The sequence below is a fragment of the Quercus lobata genome, chromosome 1 (genome assembly GCF_001633185.2).
Source record: "Quercus lobata isolate SW786 chromosome 1, ValleyOak3.0 Primary Assembly, whole genome shotgun sequence".
Lineage (NCBI taxonomy): Eukaryota > Viridiplantae > Streptophyta > Magnoliopsida > Fagales > Fagaceae > Quercus > Quercus lobata.
This window is the reverse complement of record NC_044904.1, coordinates 12,261,934-12,282,116: the sequence shown is the minus strand read 5'-3', so window position 1 is coordinate 12,282,116 and position 20,183 is coordinate 12,261,934. Positions and strand designations below refer to the sequence as shown.

Sequence of the window (20,183 nt, the reverse complement as noted above, 5' to 3'; positions counted from 1 at the left end):
ATTTTACTGGTTATAATTATAACTAGTCACATACTCACGCATTGCACGTGATAATTTTTTAAATAAAATATTATTTTAGTCCTTAGACATTATAAAAAGTTTTTTTTTTTAAATAATTTTTCATAATCTTGTCTATAATGTTTTTTTTACCATTATCATATATTTTATTGGTTGATGATTTGCATAACATAGACATTAAATAAGAGGTAGAACTATTTATTAAATTTTTTTAAGTCATGGTGTATGAAGATTATTGTGGGGCCAGAGAATCTGTGGCTCCGACCCACTTTACATTAGGGTCCAAAGCCCGAGCCAAGGAGAACTATTGCCAAGGATGCGTAATGAAAGTCCAAAAAAGGGCTAAGGATATGGCCGATGACAATCTTATGCTCGGCACCCCATAGAGCCTCTAAAGGAAAGGACAAGCTCAGTACAGGAACAAGCCAAGTGAAAAAGCTGCCAATACAGCAATAAAGGACTCTGCATCTGACAAGTCCATGCCCATCACCATGCTATTCAGCTTTTACAACCACCCCCAACCACTCCAGGTGTGGGCTGATAGGACAAGTCTCAACCCCAGAAAGTGGAGCTTACACGTGGACACTAGAAGGAGGGTAAATGCTAGTATAAAAGGGAAAAAGAACCAATGGAGGAGAGGGGGTCTCCCAGACAAGGAAGTCCTAAAAAAGGAGAGAAAGAAGAACACTGAGTTCCTCGGACGAGGTCTAAAGACCGGAACCACTCATGCCCCTTTAGAAGAAGGTCTTGTTAGACACGTCAAACTTACCTTCATGTAAATTTCCATAGGAACCATGGCTAACCGCTGTTTGGTAATCCAGGTCTAGCCTTTCAAGCCCACGCTCTACAAATGATATTGTTTGGGCCCTTGAACGTACGAACCCAATATCATTTTGGGGTCACTACAAATTGTGTCCCTACAATTATGATTATATATATATATATATATATAATTTCCCTAGTTAGAGTTTGATTAGTTTTAAGTTTAAATTTTGCATTATTATATTAAACTGTTGATTATTGATTTAATTAAGTGAATGTAATGGTTGATTTTATTGCATCATAAAGTTTTCAATGTCCTCTGTATAGCCGTCTCTATTTTATTTCTTACTCCTCTTGATCACCTTTTTATTTTCCAAATAACGGTTATTAATTAACGTTTGATTTCATTTCTTTTTTTTTCCTTCATTTATTCTTTATTACTCAGTTTGTTCCCTTGCAAGTTGTAAATTTTATGGTTGTTGATAAGAAATGGATATCGTGGATGGCTTAAATAGTTATAAATGTAGTTATGCTAGTGGTATGTTAAAGGTTTTTTTTTTTTTTCCCTTCTGAATTTTCAAGGATATATGAAAGGCATTTCTCTAGTTTGATCTCGATCAATTAAGATATCCATAATATATTAACGAAAGTAATAATGAGCCTTAAATTTTTTTAATGTATGAAGTGGTTAGGTTATTGGTATGTCAAAGGTTTTATAAAAAAATTTTAAAAATAATTCCAAGAAAATGTAAAAGGCCTTTTTTAGAAAAAAGAAATTGTGACTTTTTGAATTGTAGAAATATGATTGTTTTGATTACCTTCTTTATAGATTTCATTATTAAGTTATAAACATCTAAATTAAAGTAGATGAATATATAAATGCAAAATTATATATAAAGTTACAACCGCACAAGATAAATATTTATAGATAATTTTTTTTTTGGATTATTCATGAATCATTATTTCATTGTTTACTTATAAATATATAAATTAAAGGTTTTTTTTTTTTTTGAAAAAAAAATCTAAATTAAAATAGATGAATATGTAAAGGTAAAATTATATGAAAAGTTAAAACTACCCAAGATGAACATTTAATCACTGGTAGATGTGTGTTTTTTGAAGACTAAAAGTATACACGATTGTTTTAGCTGGAACTATATAACTATGCAAATATTGTTGTGAGTGGTTCCATCATTTGCAAATTATCAAATTTGGTGGCCTTACAAAACAGATATTTCATTTTGTAAAAAACTTTACATGAACACCTCTTTTGTAACAACCCTTTTTTTTTTTTTTGCTGAAACAATTTAAGAATATTAAGACTTAAGTTAACACATATGGTAGTTATAAAACACGTCAGTGATATGAAAAATAAAAAGGTTTAAATATTTTAAAAAAAAAACATTTTTAGTAGATTGTAATATAAAACATTTTTTTCTCAATATTTATGCAACTTTTCCCGTAAGATCAATATTGTTGGCATCTTTTAAAGATGATACATAATATTTTTGAGAAGAAGAAGAAGAAGCAGAGACGATACTTACACATAATATAAAATTATTAAGTTTGCATGATTTAAATTTGCGGCAAAAAAATATTAATGTATCTGTAGTTGCACGATTTTCCTGGCCCAAGTTCTATTGATCGGGCCCTGGCCCAAAGCGCAACCCATAATAAATATTTGTAGAGGATGGGTCAAAGAACTTAGCTTCAGTGAGCCTATTCGGTCTGATACATGGACAGTATTGTTGCAGAAAACCCAAGCACAAGAATGGATCTCTCACGTATATTTCTATTTCTTTAGTTCCTCATACAATATTTTTCGTCCTCTTCTTTGTGGGACTCCACTACATTATATAGTTCCTCTCCTCTCATCTCAATCTTACACTTGTTGATCATCCAAGCATCTACTTGAGTACCTGTCCCATCAGACGCCCTCATCTCTCCCTTTGTGAGTTGCAGAGGCCAAGGCGGTACTGTTCAGGGGTCATTTCCTCATTAATGCGGCCAAGAGGGTGGTTGGGGCGCAATTAATGTGGTGGTAGCTCCCCATGAGATATTTTGGATTTTATTCATTTTATATGTTGGAAGGATGAACTGAAGTGGCTGGGGAGAGTTCCTCGTCTGGGTTTCGTGATGTCCGAGGAGGAATTACTCCTCGGGCAGGCTTCCTTGGCGTTTATTGGGGTTGAGTAATGCTTCATACGTGATTTCTCTTCGGACAGGACGCTCCTCGGACGGGCCTGAATTTGGAATGGCCCATTATTTCTGGGCCGGGCCCCACAGTATCTATGATAAAAGTTTTTATCTAAATGATATATAGTAGTTCATATTTTTTTTAGACTTGATTCAAAAAGTTCATTCTCAATAGCCTTTTAAGTCTACAAATTGCTCAATTTATGGGCCTAGACACAATCAAAGGGTGCTATCTAGATTATAAATTATGACCCTTTATCACACAAATATTTTGATTCTCCCAATGTATGGTAAAGGAAGGCAAGTTTGTGTCTAGCCATTTTCTTGTTTTGTGCTGCATAATTTAATAGTATAGAGGATGTGATTGGATTTAAATGTTAAATAAAATAAGATGAGAGGAAAAAAGAGTAAAAATTAAATATATAGCAATAAAAATCAAATTATCCAAGTCATTCTATGTAATATAATAATATTATATTATTATATACTATATGTATAATGTAGTAGGATAATATTTAATCAAAGAGAATATAAAAGATAACAGCTTAAAACACAAAACTAAGTGACTATTTGGATTCAACGTTTCTGCGTCTACATTTAGTCATTTCACGTTTCTTTTTTTCATTTTTCTTTTTTCTGCAGGTGTTTTAGCTTTAGGGGGCAAAGTTACTGTTTATCATTGTTCACACACTATTCACGGGACCCACAACCACTTTATTCAGAAAAAAAAAAAATATTAAAAATGGGTCTCATGGTACTATTTACACATTTAAAAATTATTTTGTTACAGTATTTTCAGTTTTCAGCAAAATTAGTTGTATCCAAACGGACTCTAAATTGCATCAACCCAAAGTAGAATTCTAATTAACACAAAAATTCATCAACCTAAAGAATTGATGCAATAAAAAAAAAAAAATCAAACAAAAAATGAAAAACAAATTGAGAGAGAGAGAGAGAGAGTAACCTTTTTTGTGTGTGAAAACTATGCATAGATTGAAAAATAAAATGTCAAATTTATAGTAAGATGTTAAGAATAAAAAGAGTCAAAATAAATGAAGATAAAAAGGTAGAGAAAGAATGATAATTAAAGTAGAAAGTAGTGATACGTGGGTTCCAGTTAGCTCAACTGTTAAAGTCTCTGATGGTTGTATAAGAGATCTGGGGTTCAATCCCCGCCTACACCAAAAAGTGATTGGTGTCTTGATCTGATGATAATGAGCTATTATCAGAAGCGGACGCCATAGGTTGAAACTCTCTAAAAAAAAAGTAGAAAGTAGTGGGGAGATGAAGATGTAAAAGGGAGAGAGAATTTTGGAAAATTAATGATAATAATAATGGTTTAAAGATATTTTAATTTTTAAATAATGGAGTTTTTAAGTCACCTTTAATGAGAAAATGTTTTAAAAAAAATTTAAGAAAAATTGGAAAAAAAATGATGACGTGGCTGCTGATGTGGCTTAACATAAGCATAACAACATTAAATACTACGCTTCAATTTTTAGTAATACTAGCTTTTAAACCCGTGCAAATGCACGAGAATTACATAAGTACATGTATTTTTGGGTTCTTAAGAAAAAAAAAATCAGTACATCTATTTTCAACAAAATAAAAATAAGAATAATGAAAATTTTGTAAGAGTCCACAAATAATGAAATAAATTTTTGTACATAAAAATAATTAGAATCTGAGAAAGAAAATATATTCAAATAATTTTAGGTAAATATTTAGAGAAACATTTTGTTTCAAAAGTCTGTCTTAAATAAATTTAATTAAATAAGTATGTAGCTATTGCAATCGAATTTATAAATTTTGAAAAATTACACTTGGTATGAATTTCAAATTTAAAATGTATATAACACTAAGAATGCTATCCATAAAAATATGTGTTGTCTTACAAATAGATTTTCTTTTAAGCCTATTCTAAACAACTAAAACTGTAACTCCTTGTATGATGGAGAGAAATATTTCTAGTAATTGGAAAAAAAAAAAAAAATCAAGCTAAAGAGAATGGTGTGATCATCCTTCCTTGGAAGCAAATTGGTGGAGAAGCAAGATTGTTTTCCGTTTCACATTCTTCCTCTTAATACTTCTTCAGCTAAAGAAATTGAACCCAAGAACCTAAGTTTAAACAGGGAAAAAAATCAAAGAGATTTAGACATCAAATTTAGCACTAACTTTGATAAGACAATTTTAATTATAAAAATACAAACCAACCTCAAGAATATCTCATCATCTCCCAATCTAAATAAAACTTGCTTAATTTAATGTGCATGATAGTGGATGACAAAACCTTTGGTTTATGCAACGGTGAAAGACTAATGATTCCATAATGACATAAGACTTGATATGTCATATTAAACTTTACCTTGAAACTATCCAACTACTTATCTAAGCCCATTTTTTCACTAACAAAATAAACATTTTCAAGATGCATGATACTAAGAAAAAGTATGTAGTCTTTTCCTTACCTTGCATAGACTATAGAAGTACCTTTAAAATTCAAATGTAAATATAATGGAAAGTGAAAAGTTCATCCTAGTGAAGTGGTGAATAAATTTAAATGTAAATAAAAAATTATGCTTGAACCATGTGTTGGACGTAAGTACACTTTGGGGTGTGGAGCTATGTAGTTTTGGCTTAATTATCAGCCGCTTACTAATCTCTCTAATAATTTGCAAAGGTAAATATATTTAAAGCATTTACTAATTTGCTCAAAGTAAGAACCTACAAAAATAAGGAGATTCACATAAACAAACTAACCTAAGTAAATAACTTAACACCACATATAAACTTGAAACACACCAAATCTGATGAGAAAAAAGTCATGTCCAAGAGCAATGCAGACCATCTTGCCCCATAGCTTTCAAAGGTTGGTTAGACTTGAGACTAGATGGTGATATCCTATCGTTTTGCCGAAAACCTTAACAATAAGCGCATTGTTCCAGGCAGCACGTATTTAGGTTTTCCTCACTCTAGACAATCTGACCACCACCTCCCCTGGAGGCAGGTCCTCTTCATCAGCATCCAACTCCACCTCGGTGTCCATGTCGTTCTCAAAAGCAAAAGCGTGCTCATATGCACCGAGGATAAGCCCTAATAATTTTTCTTTGTAAGACCCACCTTCCCCACCTCGATTCGGGGAAGATAGTCTTAAAGATTCTCCATCTTGATAGCTCTCTTTAACTTTCTTCGTGCTCTGCTACAGTACATCATCTTCTTCCCTTGACCTAACGACGGACTCACTAGCCATACTTATCACGAAAAGGACCAGATGTAGTAAGCTTAAATGCTTTACGTCTAGATTCCTTACACTCAAATGTTCGTAGCCTCTTAAGTGTAGATTTTGATTTTCTTTATCTATGAATTTAGTAAAATTGGAGGTTGATGTGGGACTAGAGATGAGGACTATGGGTCTGTTTGGATAGAACTTATTTTGCTGAAATTGAAAATTGAAAACTGAAAACACTGTAGCAAAATAATTTTTAAATGTGTGAATAGTGCTGTGGGACCCATTTTTAATGAAAAAGTTGATAAAAAGTGGAGTTTGTGGGACCCGTGAACAGTGCACAAGTGCACTGTTCACAGCAGACCGGGTCAACAGTTGCGGCTAGGGAGAATAAAAAAAAAAAAAAAAAAAACGCAGACGGGCAAACGCCCTATCCAAACTGCACCTATATGTATTTAAAAAAAAAAAAAACAAAATACCATCTGTAAATGGAAAAGAGAAAAAGAAAACGAAAATGAGAAAATTACCATCCATCTAGGCTGTGTTTGAATTGGGTGAAAACCGTTTCCAGAAATCCTTTTCCGTAAAACCCACGTATTTGGCTGTCACGGAAAATAATATTTTCCGGAAAATGACTTTCGGTTGACCAATATTTTCACCTTTGACCCGGAAATGATTTTCTCCCCTCATTTTCACTTCAAAGTATTTCCAGAGAGAGAGAGAGAGAGAGAGAGAGAGAGCGTGCGCGCGCGAGAGGAGAAGACCGAGCTCTAGTCAGTCCGACGATCGTCGGCATACTCCGAGCTCCAGTCCGACGACCGCGATTGACGCTTCGCGAGATTGCGCCGTCGATCGCGATCTCGCGAACGCGAGATCGCGCCATCGCGAGATCGCGACGTTGATCGCGATCGTTGATGATTTTTTTCTGGGTTGTGGCTTGTGTTTTCTGGATTTGTGTTTTCCTTCTTCTTTTCCAAACACCAGAAAATATTTTCCGGAAAATTTTTTGAAATGCAACCAAACACATGGAAACATTTTCCTTTTCCGGAAATTAGCATTTCCGGAAAATATGTATTTTCTGGAAAACGTTTTACAGCAACCAAACACAGCCCTAGAAACAATAATGCCAATCGGAAACAAAGGCCATAAGGTATATCTTATTATTAGGGGTTTTTTTTTTTTTTTTAATTCAATAATTACCCTGAAAAAAGGGAGGTTTGAATTTTGAGGGCTCTTCGCTCCTATTTATTAGGTTGAAACACCACATCACAACTAATAATTTGTGCACTAATTGGGGGGAGTTGAAAAGCCCAATTCATTTGGGTTAATTTTATGTGGGCCAGGAAAAAATGCTTTTCTCTTTAACAAAACTTGGATCAGAAATTCAAACAAGACTGACTTAGGCCTTAAGGCCAAGCCCATCTATCAATGATGTAGCCCACCGAAGCCCAAACAATTTATTACATAAATACCCTTTTAGGGTTTATCACATAACTGAGTATAGAGCGAGCGCCTCACACCAGTCATTGCTTTGCTATATATACTCTCATTTTAGCCGCCACAAACCCTAGCTAGGGTTCCCTTCTCTTTCTTCTGGTACTTTCTCTCTCTCTCTCTCTCTCTCTCTCTCTGCAACCAAGTTTTCTCCATCTTCGATCCTGAGAAAACACGGGAAAATATAATTGTAAAATCTGATATTTTCATTTCTTGTATTGATTTTGTTTTATTTGAAAGATCATATTTTGTTTGATTATGTACGTGGATATTTTTTTTTTTGGGCTTTCCGTGTGATGGTTTAAGTTTCTCTTTTGCAGGTACAAAATCTGCTAGTGGGTGTTTGGAAACAAGAGAGTTTCAAAGATGAGGTATGTGAAATGCCAGTTTGTGGGGTTATCATTTTTTTCGTTGATTGGTTTTTGCTTGAATTGAAACATGTTAAGCTGGGTTTTGATTTTAGAATTTTATGAAATGGTCAACATTGAAATTGTAGGATGATTAATGCTGAAAATTGTATGATTAAAGGTTTTATATTCTATATGTGTTGTAAATCTATTTCTGAAAAAAAAACATGGATGAAATTGTGATTATTGAGACTATTTTATTGCTAGTTGAATCCATTTTATGTTGTGTTAAAAAACTTTGTTGGGCAAGTTCTGATTGAATGGTTAGGCTCTTTTCTGCCATTCATGTTTTGTCCATCCCTTACCAAGGTCAATTTACGCTTTTATGATCTCATTTGTTAAGTAAAAGTACCAATGATTAGTGGTAGGAACATTCATATGAAATGGGTGTGATGCTTGTAGTCACATTTGATAGCTGCAGATTTAAAAAATGCTGTCTATGATTTGAAAAATGGCACCTTTTTAACCTTTTGGGTCCTTACGTCCTGTAGTGTTCCATTAATGTGCCCTAATTATTTGAAACTCGTTCCTCCTTAGTCATGATAAATGAGAGTCATCGGGTGATGCTTCTTGATTTTTCTTCTGCTGATGCCTTTCATCCTTGTTTTTACAGTAAGCTTCAGAGTGACACTCTAAGAGAGGCTATCTCCACTCTTTTTGCTGGATCCAGAGATAAGAAGAGAAATTTCACTGAGACCATTGAACTACAGATTGGATTGAAAAATTATGATCCCCAGAAAGATAAGCGTTTCAGTGGTTCTGTTAAATTGCCACACATCCCTCGCCCAAAGATGAAGGTTTGCATGCTTGGTGATGCTCAGCATGTTGAAGAGGTAAAAATTATGGGCTACTTTGCTGAGACACAGAAATGAAACTAAATTTGTAATTGAGTCAAACTTGTATATGTCTGGCTACATCCATTTGTATCATTTGAACTTTTATGATTCCTAATGCCTTCTAGATTTAAATGTATATGTTCTTTTGAATTGGTGGTATATTAAAGGAAAATTCTCACTACCTAAAAGTTGGAAGGGCAGATATATTTCAAGACTCTATGTTTCATCATACAGATTTGTTAAGAGTGTAATACATCATGGTGTATTCTCATTATTGAATACATCACTAGATAAAACCCTTGAAAAAAATATCAATTTATTGATTGCTTTTATAATATTACATGGTCCAGGTTTTCCTTGATTATGGGGTTTGGTGCACTTGCAAAAACTATAATTTGTCAATACTTTAAGATAAGATGTTTTTATATATTTTGTCGAGCATAGTAGCAAAGATGAGTCAAATATTCTCCCCCCTGAATTCCTGTTTTATTTGTGGAGGCATATGCCGACAAATTTTAATCTTTCAGTGACTGTTGCAGTTTAATTTTGTTGTTTACTATTTATTTGGTTATAGATTATAGTCCTGTTCACTTCACATTGTTTGTTGATATGTACTGCAGGCTGAGAAGATGGGTTTAGATTATATGGATGTTGAAGCATTGAAGAAGCTTAACAAAAACAAGAAATTGGTCAAGAAACTTGCCAAAAAATACCATGCGTTTTTGGCATCAGAATCTGTCATTAAGCTGATCCCCCGTCTTTTGGGCCCTGGTCTCAACAAGGCAGGCAAGTGTATTAGAAATGTATTGCATCTGCTGTTGTGGTTTTTTATTAGTCAAGATACATGGCTTTCTCTGGAGTACATTTGAAATCAGAACAAACATGACTTATTGTGCTGAACATGTTTTTTTATATTTCTTTTTGTCATTGGCATTTTTTGAATGGATTATCTGATATAGGCTTCTTAAACTATAACAAGCGTGTAATCCTTTTGCCCAGTCACTTTTGCTGAGCAATTGTATTTAATTCTAATGTTATATATTGATTTAACAATAATAAGTATATATCAATGTATGCCACTTTTCTTGAGTGGTTTGTTTGCAGTGTTGTAAGTTATATTTTAAGATGCATGCAGCATTGAATATTAGTCGTTAGTAGAGAGCCTTTTTAATTGGGCGTAATGGGTGTCCTTCATGCATTATATATTTCTTTCTTATATACCCATTTATTATAATAATGCAGGAAAGTTTCCAACTCTTGTCACACATCAAGAATCCATTGATTCTAAAGTTAATGAGACAAAGGCTATGGTTAAGTTCCAACTGAAAAAGGTGCTTTGCATGGGAGTTGCAGTGGGCAACGTTGCTATGGAAGAGAAGCAGGTCTTCCAAAATGTTCAAATGAGTGTTAATTTCCTCGTTTCACTGTTGAAGAAGAACTGGCAAAATGTAAGCTATTAACTTTAAGACTAATTCCAGCTTCCTGTTTAAGTTTGTTTTATGGTTTGTAGGCACAATTTTTTTTATTAGTATTTTTGTTCTATATTGTTGATTTCTTTTCTATCTATTTCAAATTTTCTTAGGTCTGTTTCTGTGTTAGTTATGGGCACTATCCTTGCAATTGAGAAATTTGTTTTGTTCTGGATTTTCTTCCTGCATCTGGCTTTCATTCTTATGAAGATCTTGTTGTCTCTTCATTTTTATCTTGGTATCGTGTTTGATTGAGGTTTTTTATTTTCTTGTTGGAAATCAGGTGAGGAGCTTGTCGCTGAAGACTACCATGGGGAGGCCAGTGCGCGTATACTAAAATCTTTTGGCAAGGGAATTTTGTAGGCGAGCTGTAATTCTTATAAGGGTGCTTTGAATGGTCAAGTTTTCTTGTTGGTTGGCTATTTTACCTTTTTACTGTTCTCTGAATTCTTAGATGTCATGGCCCTAGAATTGTTTTGGAATGTTTGTTCGAGGGTTGAACCAAGTTTTCATTTTCACTTGCCCTATAATACATTGATGAATATTAGGTCTTATATATGTTGCCGTCCAGCTGGAGTGAAATTGATGGTAAAATTTAATTGTGGATGATAAATTGCTCTAATTATGTACTTGAAGTCTGGCAGGCTGTGAAAATGTGGACTAGAATTAATGCAGTTCAATTATCACTTAAATTTCTCGTTTTCTTGAACAGTAATGGCCGGGTGAGGGGAAAGGAGGGGAGAGTGGGGGGAGTAGAGGAGAATTGGCTAAAAATAAGCTAATTATGGGCCAACTTCACTCCACTCTCGTCTTCTTTCCCTCTCAATTCGGTAGGCTAGGCTAGGAGCAATTTTTTTTACCACTTGCCTCTTACTCCACGCTGTTCATGGTTGTTTCAGAAAAACATGTTACTGTTCATAGAAAACAATTTTATGCAAGCGGCCGTGTTCACAGATGGGCCTGCTCATCTGTTGAGCCCATTTGGAATTCTTTGCCAATATTCTGTATATTATTTCCTGTCCCGCCTGGGAGTTGCTCTGGATCCCTGTGTGTTGTCTAGACACTATTTCTGAGTACTTTAACAGCAAGGCCCACGGAAAAAAAATGAAAACCTTTTCCAGAAAAATATAATTACAATAATTTCATTGGGCCTCAAGAAATAACCTGAAAATTAGGGGGAAGAAAAGTGAGGCGATACAATTTTGATCCGTTTTTTCGCCTGGATTAATTGAATTGGATGTCTAGCTTCAAGCTTCTTTTTCTGCCTAACACAAAAAATCATAGAGAATTAGTTGTTATTAGTTTAAATTTCAACCTATTACTTAAATTACTTTTGTGTCCTAACAATAACAACCTTTCACTTAAGATTTAGATTTGTTATGAAAATATTGTTGACATATTATTTCTCTTTATCTAATTTTACTAAATGTAAGGGAATATTGAATGTTTTCCATAAGGCATCTCGCAAAATTTTGATTTTTGTTGTTAAATTCAAGCAATAATTGAAGGGAATATTGTTTAAGTTTTAATATTTAGATAGGCCGCAAAATAATTAGAAAGGAAAGTGCAACTTACCTACTGTTAATTTGTTATTCGTATTACATGGTCAGTTTGCGATGTTTTGACTTATAAGAAAAAGTATATTTGTTGGTGAAGAAAGAGACCTCTAGTCCTTTACATCATTACATTGTGAATACTTACCCAAATTTAGACTAGACTTCAGATGCCTCCTTATGCATTTTATGATGCATATGAATCTAGCATATCATAGTACTCTGATTGTTAGGTAACCTTCCATTCCATTGAAGACTGAAACCAACATATGGTTGTCACCTTCTATTCGTTGCTCAAGAATCAGCCACCAATAGAAAGAACCGTTGTTTCATAACTAAATGAATAATAGTATTGTTCAACTTGTTTTCTATATGATTATCCTTGGATCATAGCTCAACTATTTTGAAGATCACATCAAGAAACCTATAACTTGGTGGGATTAGAAGAACCAAAGCCAAGGTAGAATGACGAGAAATCGAATTGTATAGCCGCAAAGGCGGCATCCGTCCTATAAATTGTGCTGACCAATTTTAGCACAATGGTGAAGAACTCAACTTAAAAATGAGCGTATGTTATTTAGCTTTGTTTATAAAGAAAGAGAAATTATATGGTTATCATGGTGGATCATGTCATTTATTTATCATTTCACTAAAAAACTCATACTTACTTAAAATTACTGAGTCAGTAGTTAGTTTTTGTTAAATATTTTTTTTTTACTTAGTAATTTTAAATAGGTGGGAGTCTTTTAGTGAAATGATGAACCATGTCGTTTGTCCACCAAGAGTACCTTATAATTTCTCCTAAAAAAGAGCTCGTTATATAGATGCGGTCATTTTGACATTATTGCACCACAACTATTTCACATTATATTTAATGCAACTTGTCCGTAATCATTTAAGTAAAATAATTGTAAAGTGGGTTGTCCATTCTTAATCGATCATTGTTACAATATATTTATTTAAATTAAATTTTAATAACTTAATAAAATTGGATGTACTTATTTTATAAATAATTAAATAAAACTTTAAAATTTTCAAGAAGAGGTTACCATAGAGCTTTAAGATGCTTTTAGGGGTTAGCCAAGTGATTCTTAAAGGCTCATGATATCCTTGATATTTTGAGTTCGAAACCTTTTATCAGCATCTTGAGGACATTTTATGAGATTCTTTCCTATAATTACTTGGTGTGTGGAGGACAAGGGGATTGCATACACCTGAGGATCTAATTAGATACTCGAAGAAGTCTAAATACCTTTATTTATAAATAATAATAAAAAAAAGTTGAGGGAGCTTTGGACAATTATTCATCAGAAAAAGTCTAGGTATTTGTTTGGATCCATGTTTATTCTTACGTTTCACGTTTGCATTCCATTCACACATTAAAAATTTATTTTACTGCAGTATTTTCAATTTCAACAAAAATAAGTTGTATCCAAACGGATCCTAGGACTACAAAATATTTCACAACTTCTTGTCATAATTGTGACATGACATAGTGTGATTGGTGAAGAAAAAATAGCGAGTCTATGTATAAGTGACGATTAACCACTTACATGCAACAACTTTTAGGAGACAGTGCACTATTCATGCACTATTTGTACACTGTTCATGTATTATTCACGCATTGTTCATGCACTGTTCACGGATCCCATGACACTATTCACACTTTAAAAAATTATTTTGCTACAGTGTTTTCAGTTTTCAGTTTCAGTAAAAATAAGTTGTATCCAAACAGATCCTAGAACTATAAAATATTTCACAACTTCTTGTCATAATTGTGACATGACATAGTGTGATTGGTGCAGCAAAAAATGGTGAGTCTATGTATAAGTGACGATTAACCATTCACGTGCAACAGCTTTTAGGAGACAATGAACTGTTCATGCACTATTTGTGCACTGTTCATGCACTATTTGTGCACTGTTCATGCATTGTTCCCGCATTGTTCATGCATTGTTCACGGGTCTCACGGTACTATTTACACGTTAAAAAATTATTTTGTTACAGTATTTTCAGTTTCAGCAAAAATAAGTTGTATCCAAATAGAACCCAGGACTACAAAATATTTCACAACTTCTTGTCATAATTGTGACGTGACATAGTGTGATTGGTGAAGAAAAAATAGTGAGTCTATGTATAAATGACAATTCACTCACGTGCAACAGCTTTTAGGAGACAGTGCACTGTTCATGCATTGTTCATGCATGGTTCACAAGTCCTACGACACTATTCACATATTAAAAAGTTATTTTGCTACAGTTTGTGAGAATGCTTTTTTTTTTCTTTAGCACATAGGCCCAAGAATCCTAGTCCAAATAGTTGTAGTTTGGTTGACTGGGCTTGGTTCACCGTAGCTAAATGGGGGTTGATTACGAACCAAGTTATGCGTAAGTCACATAAATCTCCTCAAGGCAAAAATGCGATTCCTCCTAAGTAATAAAATACCATTATAAGTGTTTTAGTATCATAAAATGACCCTTTACTATTACAAAATAAGTAAAATAGATATTCATAATATTCACAATGAGAAAGAGATTAAAATAGAATATTTAAGGCTTATCTTTTATCATATAAACATTTTAAAGAATTCCTTCACTTGGTACCCTGGACGTACTGTCGTGGCATCTCGGGGAGTATTAGGCTTGTAAGAACTCAAAATACTGATTATTTGCACTATACAATCTTTCTCCATGCTTGTTATGCAATGAAATTTTGTCCTTTCCTTTTACCTCTATAAGTCCTACACAAGAACAACTATACAATGCACATATCTTCAAATCATTGTTAGTTTCTTAGATTATGATATATATATTAATACATATACATATATGTAAATGAATTTCATGAGAATGATTCAGCCACGAGGATCTTGGCCCCAATTCTCACAGATTTAGTGTTTTTGCACAAGGCTCTTGGGATTTGGAACTCAAGTCTGAGTGACTTTGCTTGGGCAAAGGACTCAGCTTTTGGCTAAGTAAAAAGAAAAATTAACAAGTAAGAATATATGTATTGAGCAGCAAGAAGTAGTAAAGGAAGGTAATATAATAAAGAAATATGCAAAGTAATTGTTAGAAATTCTCAAATTAATATGAGATATTTCATTATTTTTCTTAATTATGGATTACAAATGTGCTCACTAAGACGTGGTGCAAGGTTCAAATAAGCTCAAAAATTACAGACTTTGATGGCTATCCAAGCCTCTAAGATTTGCAAAATTTGAATCCTTTTGAATCAAAGTATGTGCTATAGTGGCTGTTTCTGGGATACCGGGAGACGTTCCTCTATTTTTCTTAAATTTTACAGAGTTCTAATGGCTCTGTTATGATATTCTTCCTACTGAAAACCCTCTCAACGTGGGTTTTCTCTTTCTTTTATAGTGTGTTTTCTAGGGCTCCGAGGTATTAGTGATTTTTCTCTTTTGCCCCTCAGAGCTCGTGCTGTGACAATTGCTCAGGGGTTGGTCTCTTCTATTTTTTCTCATAGTTTTCATCTTTTAGTGCTGTTTTTCTAAAAGTCACTTGTTGACTTTCCATTCCGGGGCGTCATTGGGCAACTAACCTTCAATCTATCTTCTTTCAAGATTTCTCACTTTTTAGACTTAGCTGTTGGTTGTCTTTCCTTGCTGTCATTATTCCCAAATAATTGGAATCTTTTACTGCTGGGTTGAAAGTTCCCTTCCAGTCGCTTCTACTTATGGTTTTCTCATTCTTGGTTCCTTGTGGTACAGCTCTTTTGTTCATGAATGTTTGCTTTATATTTTCTGATTCTTTGCTGCACCACTAGGTACTTGAGAAGGACATATCTGTTATTCATTTCTTGTATTTCGTGGTACCTTTCTTAAGCTGTCTCAATCCCACATTAGCTGTGCTGCATTACTCGAGGATCCTGGGCCTCTGGCAGCCTCTGGATATCCCGACCCAATTCTTTCATTGGATTTTGCTGGATTTTTTAATGGTTTTTTTCTGGAAATTTGAACATAAATAGGGCCTTAATGTTGATTCTTCTTACTGCTTGAATTAGACCTTCTTTACTTTTCATGGAATGGGCTTTCTTGTGAAATTTTGACCTTCAACACAATGCTTTCAGTTTTTAGTTTTTAGTTTCAGCAAAAATAAATTGTATCCAAATGGATCCTAAGACTACAAAATATTTCACAATTTTTTGTCATAATTGTGACATGACATAGTGTGATTGGTGAAAAAAAATGATGAATTTATATATAAGTGACGATTAACCATTTACAGTCTGTCATGTTAGAGTTGTGACAAAAAAAAATTATAAAATAATTTGTGGTACGTAACAATTCAATGTCTGTATTTATAATGTGTCCAAATACCAACGAGGCAGTCCACGTAAGGAAAAAAGAAAAAAATGAAAACAAGGGGAGATGAAAAAACAAAAAGGAGGGAAAACAGGAGGCAGGTTAGGTAGGTTTGGTTTGGGCAAATGACAAATTACTATTTAGGGGTCTTTGGGGTTTGTGGCTCATTATGGTGCCCCCAGCTTTCCACAGATGCCAAAAGCCGTCCTTTTATTTCTCGACTCTCAAACACCAAACTAAATCTATGTCACACTATTAACACTCTAGAACATTCCCTCTCTCCCCTGAATTATTTATATATTTGAATCAGATTTAGAGTTAGAGAGACAGTGCTGAATAGTTTTGAGTCTCTGACATTTTGTCTTTTGAAGTTGCGCCCTACCTCGTATTCTCCGCTCAAACCAAAACCGTAAGCTCTCTCTCTCTCTTTCTCTTATCTTGTTTGCAATATTTCGTTTTCAACTTTGTTATATTGAAATTAAAATACGATAAAACATTGATGACTCTACTCTCCGTTTTTGTTGTTTCTGAGATTTTCATGAGATCGGGTTTCAGGGTGAGGTCCGGTCGTGTTTGGTTCAGCTTATAATTCAAATGACTAGGATAACATGTTTTCCCACTTCTTCTTGAATATGTCCTTTTTTTGTTTGAGATTTAGATTTATCCCTTTATTTATATTTACGGAATCATGAAAATCCCATGATTTAGATTTTTATTTTTTTGCTTTCATTTCTGGGAAACCAACTATATTAAATAGACCCATTTCACCACTGCATCTAAAGTTTGGAACTTGGTCACGAAATCGTTATGCTGATGATAGACTCAACTATAGTATTGGGGTTTGGTGGTGTCAACTGTCAACTATAGTATTAAATTTCCGCTATATTTATTGACATAGTATTTTGTTTTGTTTTTGTTTTTGGTTTTTTTTTTTTTTTTTTTTTTTTTTTTTTTTTTTTTTTTTTTTTGAGTTGTGCTTCAGTCACATTGAAATCTATGGTCTTTACTCCTTTGTCATTTATGAAGTACAGAGTGTGAGATGGGCTATTAGTTGGAATTAAAGGCAATGTATTTGTACCTTTCACACAAACTTGCTTATTGATGGAAATTCTAGTGGAACCAAGCTTATGCTGGGCCATCATATGGTCAAAACTGTGGAAATGAAAAACTATCGGTGTTCTATATGTTGCATTTTACTGCAGGATAGCCACCAGTGAATCACTTTACCAAGAGGTTAACTTATGGTTAGGTGCAGGTGGAGATGTATCATCTGGGTCATTTTTCTATTGGAGTTTTTTGGACTTGGAAACTCCATGCAATTCTGTGCTGGGCCAACATGGAGAAATATCATAAATTAGAAATCTTGGATGTTATATGCAATGCACAGTACTATGCTGTCTGTATCAGTAAATATTCAATTAATCATTGGTTACCTACGTTTTATCTGTATTGTTCCTGAAAAAAAAAGGGTGCATTTGGGTCTATATTGTGAGGGGACCTTGACTCAACAGACAGACTAGTTTCAGACTACACATAGACTTTGATTAAATTATAGAGTGATACTTTTTCTATTGCGCGGTTATTAAAATGGAGCCTCGAGTGAAGAGCAGAGAGCCTTGAGCTTGCATCTTCTCATAGTGCTCCAGACATCAATTGCCCTTTTGTTACAGAATGGATCTTTTATTCCGTTATTTGTAAACTTTTATAAGAGGCATACAAAATCCAACCCCCTTAGCTGCAAGGATGCTCAGCCATCTGCCTTTTGGAATGATTGCAAAAACATTCCTAGATTGTGAAGGGTGATAGGTACCTTTCCGCCCTTATGGAATTCTTTGCAATGATTGCCCATCCATTGGAGAAATGGATGCTTCATATTTTTCTTTAATCTATTTTTAATTTCCTTATAGGGGGTTGGGACTTGGGATCAACATTGTGAGTTTCCTATTACTTGCCTCACAATGGGTAATTGTGCCCAATTTTCCCTTCATACTTAATTACCTTATGCAATGTAAGGGCCTACCCCCTATTTTAGCTCTTTCGCATGTTGCTGCTGTGCTAGCTGTGGGGATTTCCTTAGTATCTTGAATTGGTTTTCTTTTCTAGTTGTGCCTTACAAAACGGATCTAATACTTTTACTGGTGTGAGGACAATGTGATTAGGAGTCATCATTCTCAACATTGTGAAAACAAGAATATATGCCCTGATCCTGGTTTTGGAAATTTTGTTTGAACTTTTAATCAGTGACATTGTACCTCCTCTTCGGCCTTTGTCCTTGGCTTCTGTGGTAAAGGGACAGTCCTTAGGTTTGAAACTTTGCGTAGCCTGGAAAAGATTAAGCATTGAAGGTCATTGCAAGAAGAAAGGCAGATAAAGAAAATAAAAGATGTTCTTATAAAATAAAAAAATAAAATAAAAGATGTCCATGGAGGGCATTAGTCACTGTGCCTTTGTTATGTATGCATTTATAGGGATTTTTTCATGAATCCCAGATTCCTTAAGCAATTCATATTTGCTACTTCTTTCCTTGTTAATTTCTTTCACTAGATTGATGTTATATACATCATTTTCTTAGTTTTTAATGGTGGTGATGATATAGACCTTAATTTCATTTTTGGCATTATGTTAAATTCCAGTACTGGGTGTGCAATTAGTAATTAAACCAGCTGAAATTGTGTTGGATTCAGGGGCCAACATGTCAACCATGACATCTGTGAAACTTCCCTCCCATTGCATGTTCAGAAATGCACCTCAGAACCGTTTCAACAGTGCTATTATCAAATGCCCATCCTCTCTTGGACCTGTAAAGAGTATCTCCAAAGCATTTGGCCTGAAAGCATCCCCTTCTTTCAGAGTATCTGCAATGGCAGTATACAAGATCAAACTTGTAGGACCAGATGGTGAAGAAAATGAGTTTGAGGCCCCTGATGATGCTTACATCCTAGATTCAGCTGAGAATGCAGGAGTTGAGCTGCCTTATTCATGCAGGGCTGGGGCTTGCTCTACCTGTGCTGGGAAGATGGTGACAGGCTCAGTAGACCAATCTGATGGTTCATTCCTTGATGAAAATCAAATGAAGGAAGGTTTTGTGCTGACTTGTGTCGCGTACCCAACTGCAGACTGTGTGATTCACACACACAAGGAAGGTGATCTTTACTGAGTGGTTGTGATTGTTAGAATAGGTTTTTGAAAATCTTATTGTCTAAAATGGTTATGATAACCGGATGTTCATGTATCCCTTGGACCTCTGGATCTTTGAGTGTTTGTCATCTCTTTGTTGGAATGCCATTTAATTTGATTTTAGTTATAATAGCATTGGATACATCAATTTTTAAGTCTTCTTAGTATGACACATGATTCATATTAGGGAGTCCTTTAGTTCTCTGAACTTAGTAGTGAGTTCCTCTCCAAATTCTACTGGTTCTGAATCTAGCAGAAAATGTGTACATAAAAAATGACAGCCTTAACCGGCTGCATTATCCTCTAGCTGGGAGTGTCATCCTTCTAAACTTTTGAATTATGTATTAATGTTTGCAGGAAAAAGTAATATATGTGCTCTACGCTTAAATCAGTATAATGGATGACCTTTTTCTATCTTAGTTGAATCATTCATAGAGCTTAGACGTTCAGAGCTGAGCCTGCCCGCCTAGCTCCTTTATTAGTTGATCTCTGTTTCTCAACAGTTTTCGATGTTACATGATATGGGTAAGAGTCCCTTTGGGTAAGTTTGATAGGTGATTCCCTGTGAAAGGTATTATGCTAATGTCCTAGAGATGGTGCTAATATCATATCAATTAGGACACTGATTTTCCTTTTCTTTAATGTCATGGAACCTCTCCATGGTGATGCGCCGATGCCTACAATTGCCTGCAAACTACAGGTATCAGGGAGGTGAGGATGTTGT

At 34.3% G+C, this 20,183-nt stretch overlaps 2 protein-coding genes across 2 annotated transcripts; both read left to right on the top strand.

Annotated features, from left to right (window-relative positions):
- Nucleotides 1–7,703: 7,703 nt before the first annotated feature.
- Nucleotides 7,704–11,037, top strand: LOC115979342 (60S ribosomal protein L10a-like). Its single transcript, XM_031101365.1, has 6 exons — nucleotides 7,704–7,798; nucleotides 8,017–8,067; nucleotides 8,717–8,936; nucleotides 9,560–9,725; nucleotides 10,182–10,387; nucleotides 10,692–11,037. The coding sequence occupies exons 2-6, from the start codon at nucleotides 8,063–8,065 to the stop codon at nucleotides 10,743–10,745; spliced, it is 651 nt and encodes a 216-aa protein (XP_030957225.1). The 5' UTR covers nucleotides 7,704–7,798; nucleotides 8,017–8,062; the 3' UTR covers nucleotides 10,746–11,037.
- Nucleotides 11,038–16,438: 5,401 nt separating this feature from the next.
- On the top strand, nucleotides 16,439–19,614 carry LOC115979331 (ferredoxin, root R-B2). The gene is made up of 2 exons (XM_031101357.1): nucleotides 16,439–16,691; nucleotides 18,967–19,614. The coding sequence occupies exon 2, from the start codon at nucleotides 18,975–18,977 to the stop codon at nucleotides 19,437–19,439; it is 465 nt and encodes a 154-aa protein (XP_030957217.1). The 5' UTR covers nucleotides 16,439–16,691; nucleotides 18,967–18,974; the 3' UTR covers nucleotides 19,440–19,614.
- The last annotated feature ends 569 nt before the right edge of the window (nucleotides 19,615–20,183 follow it).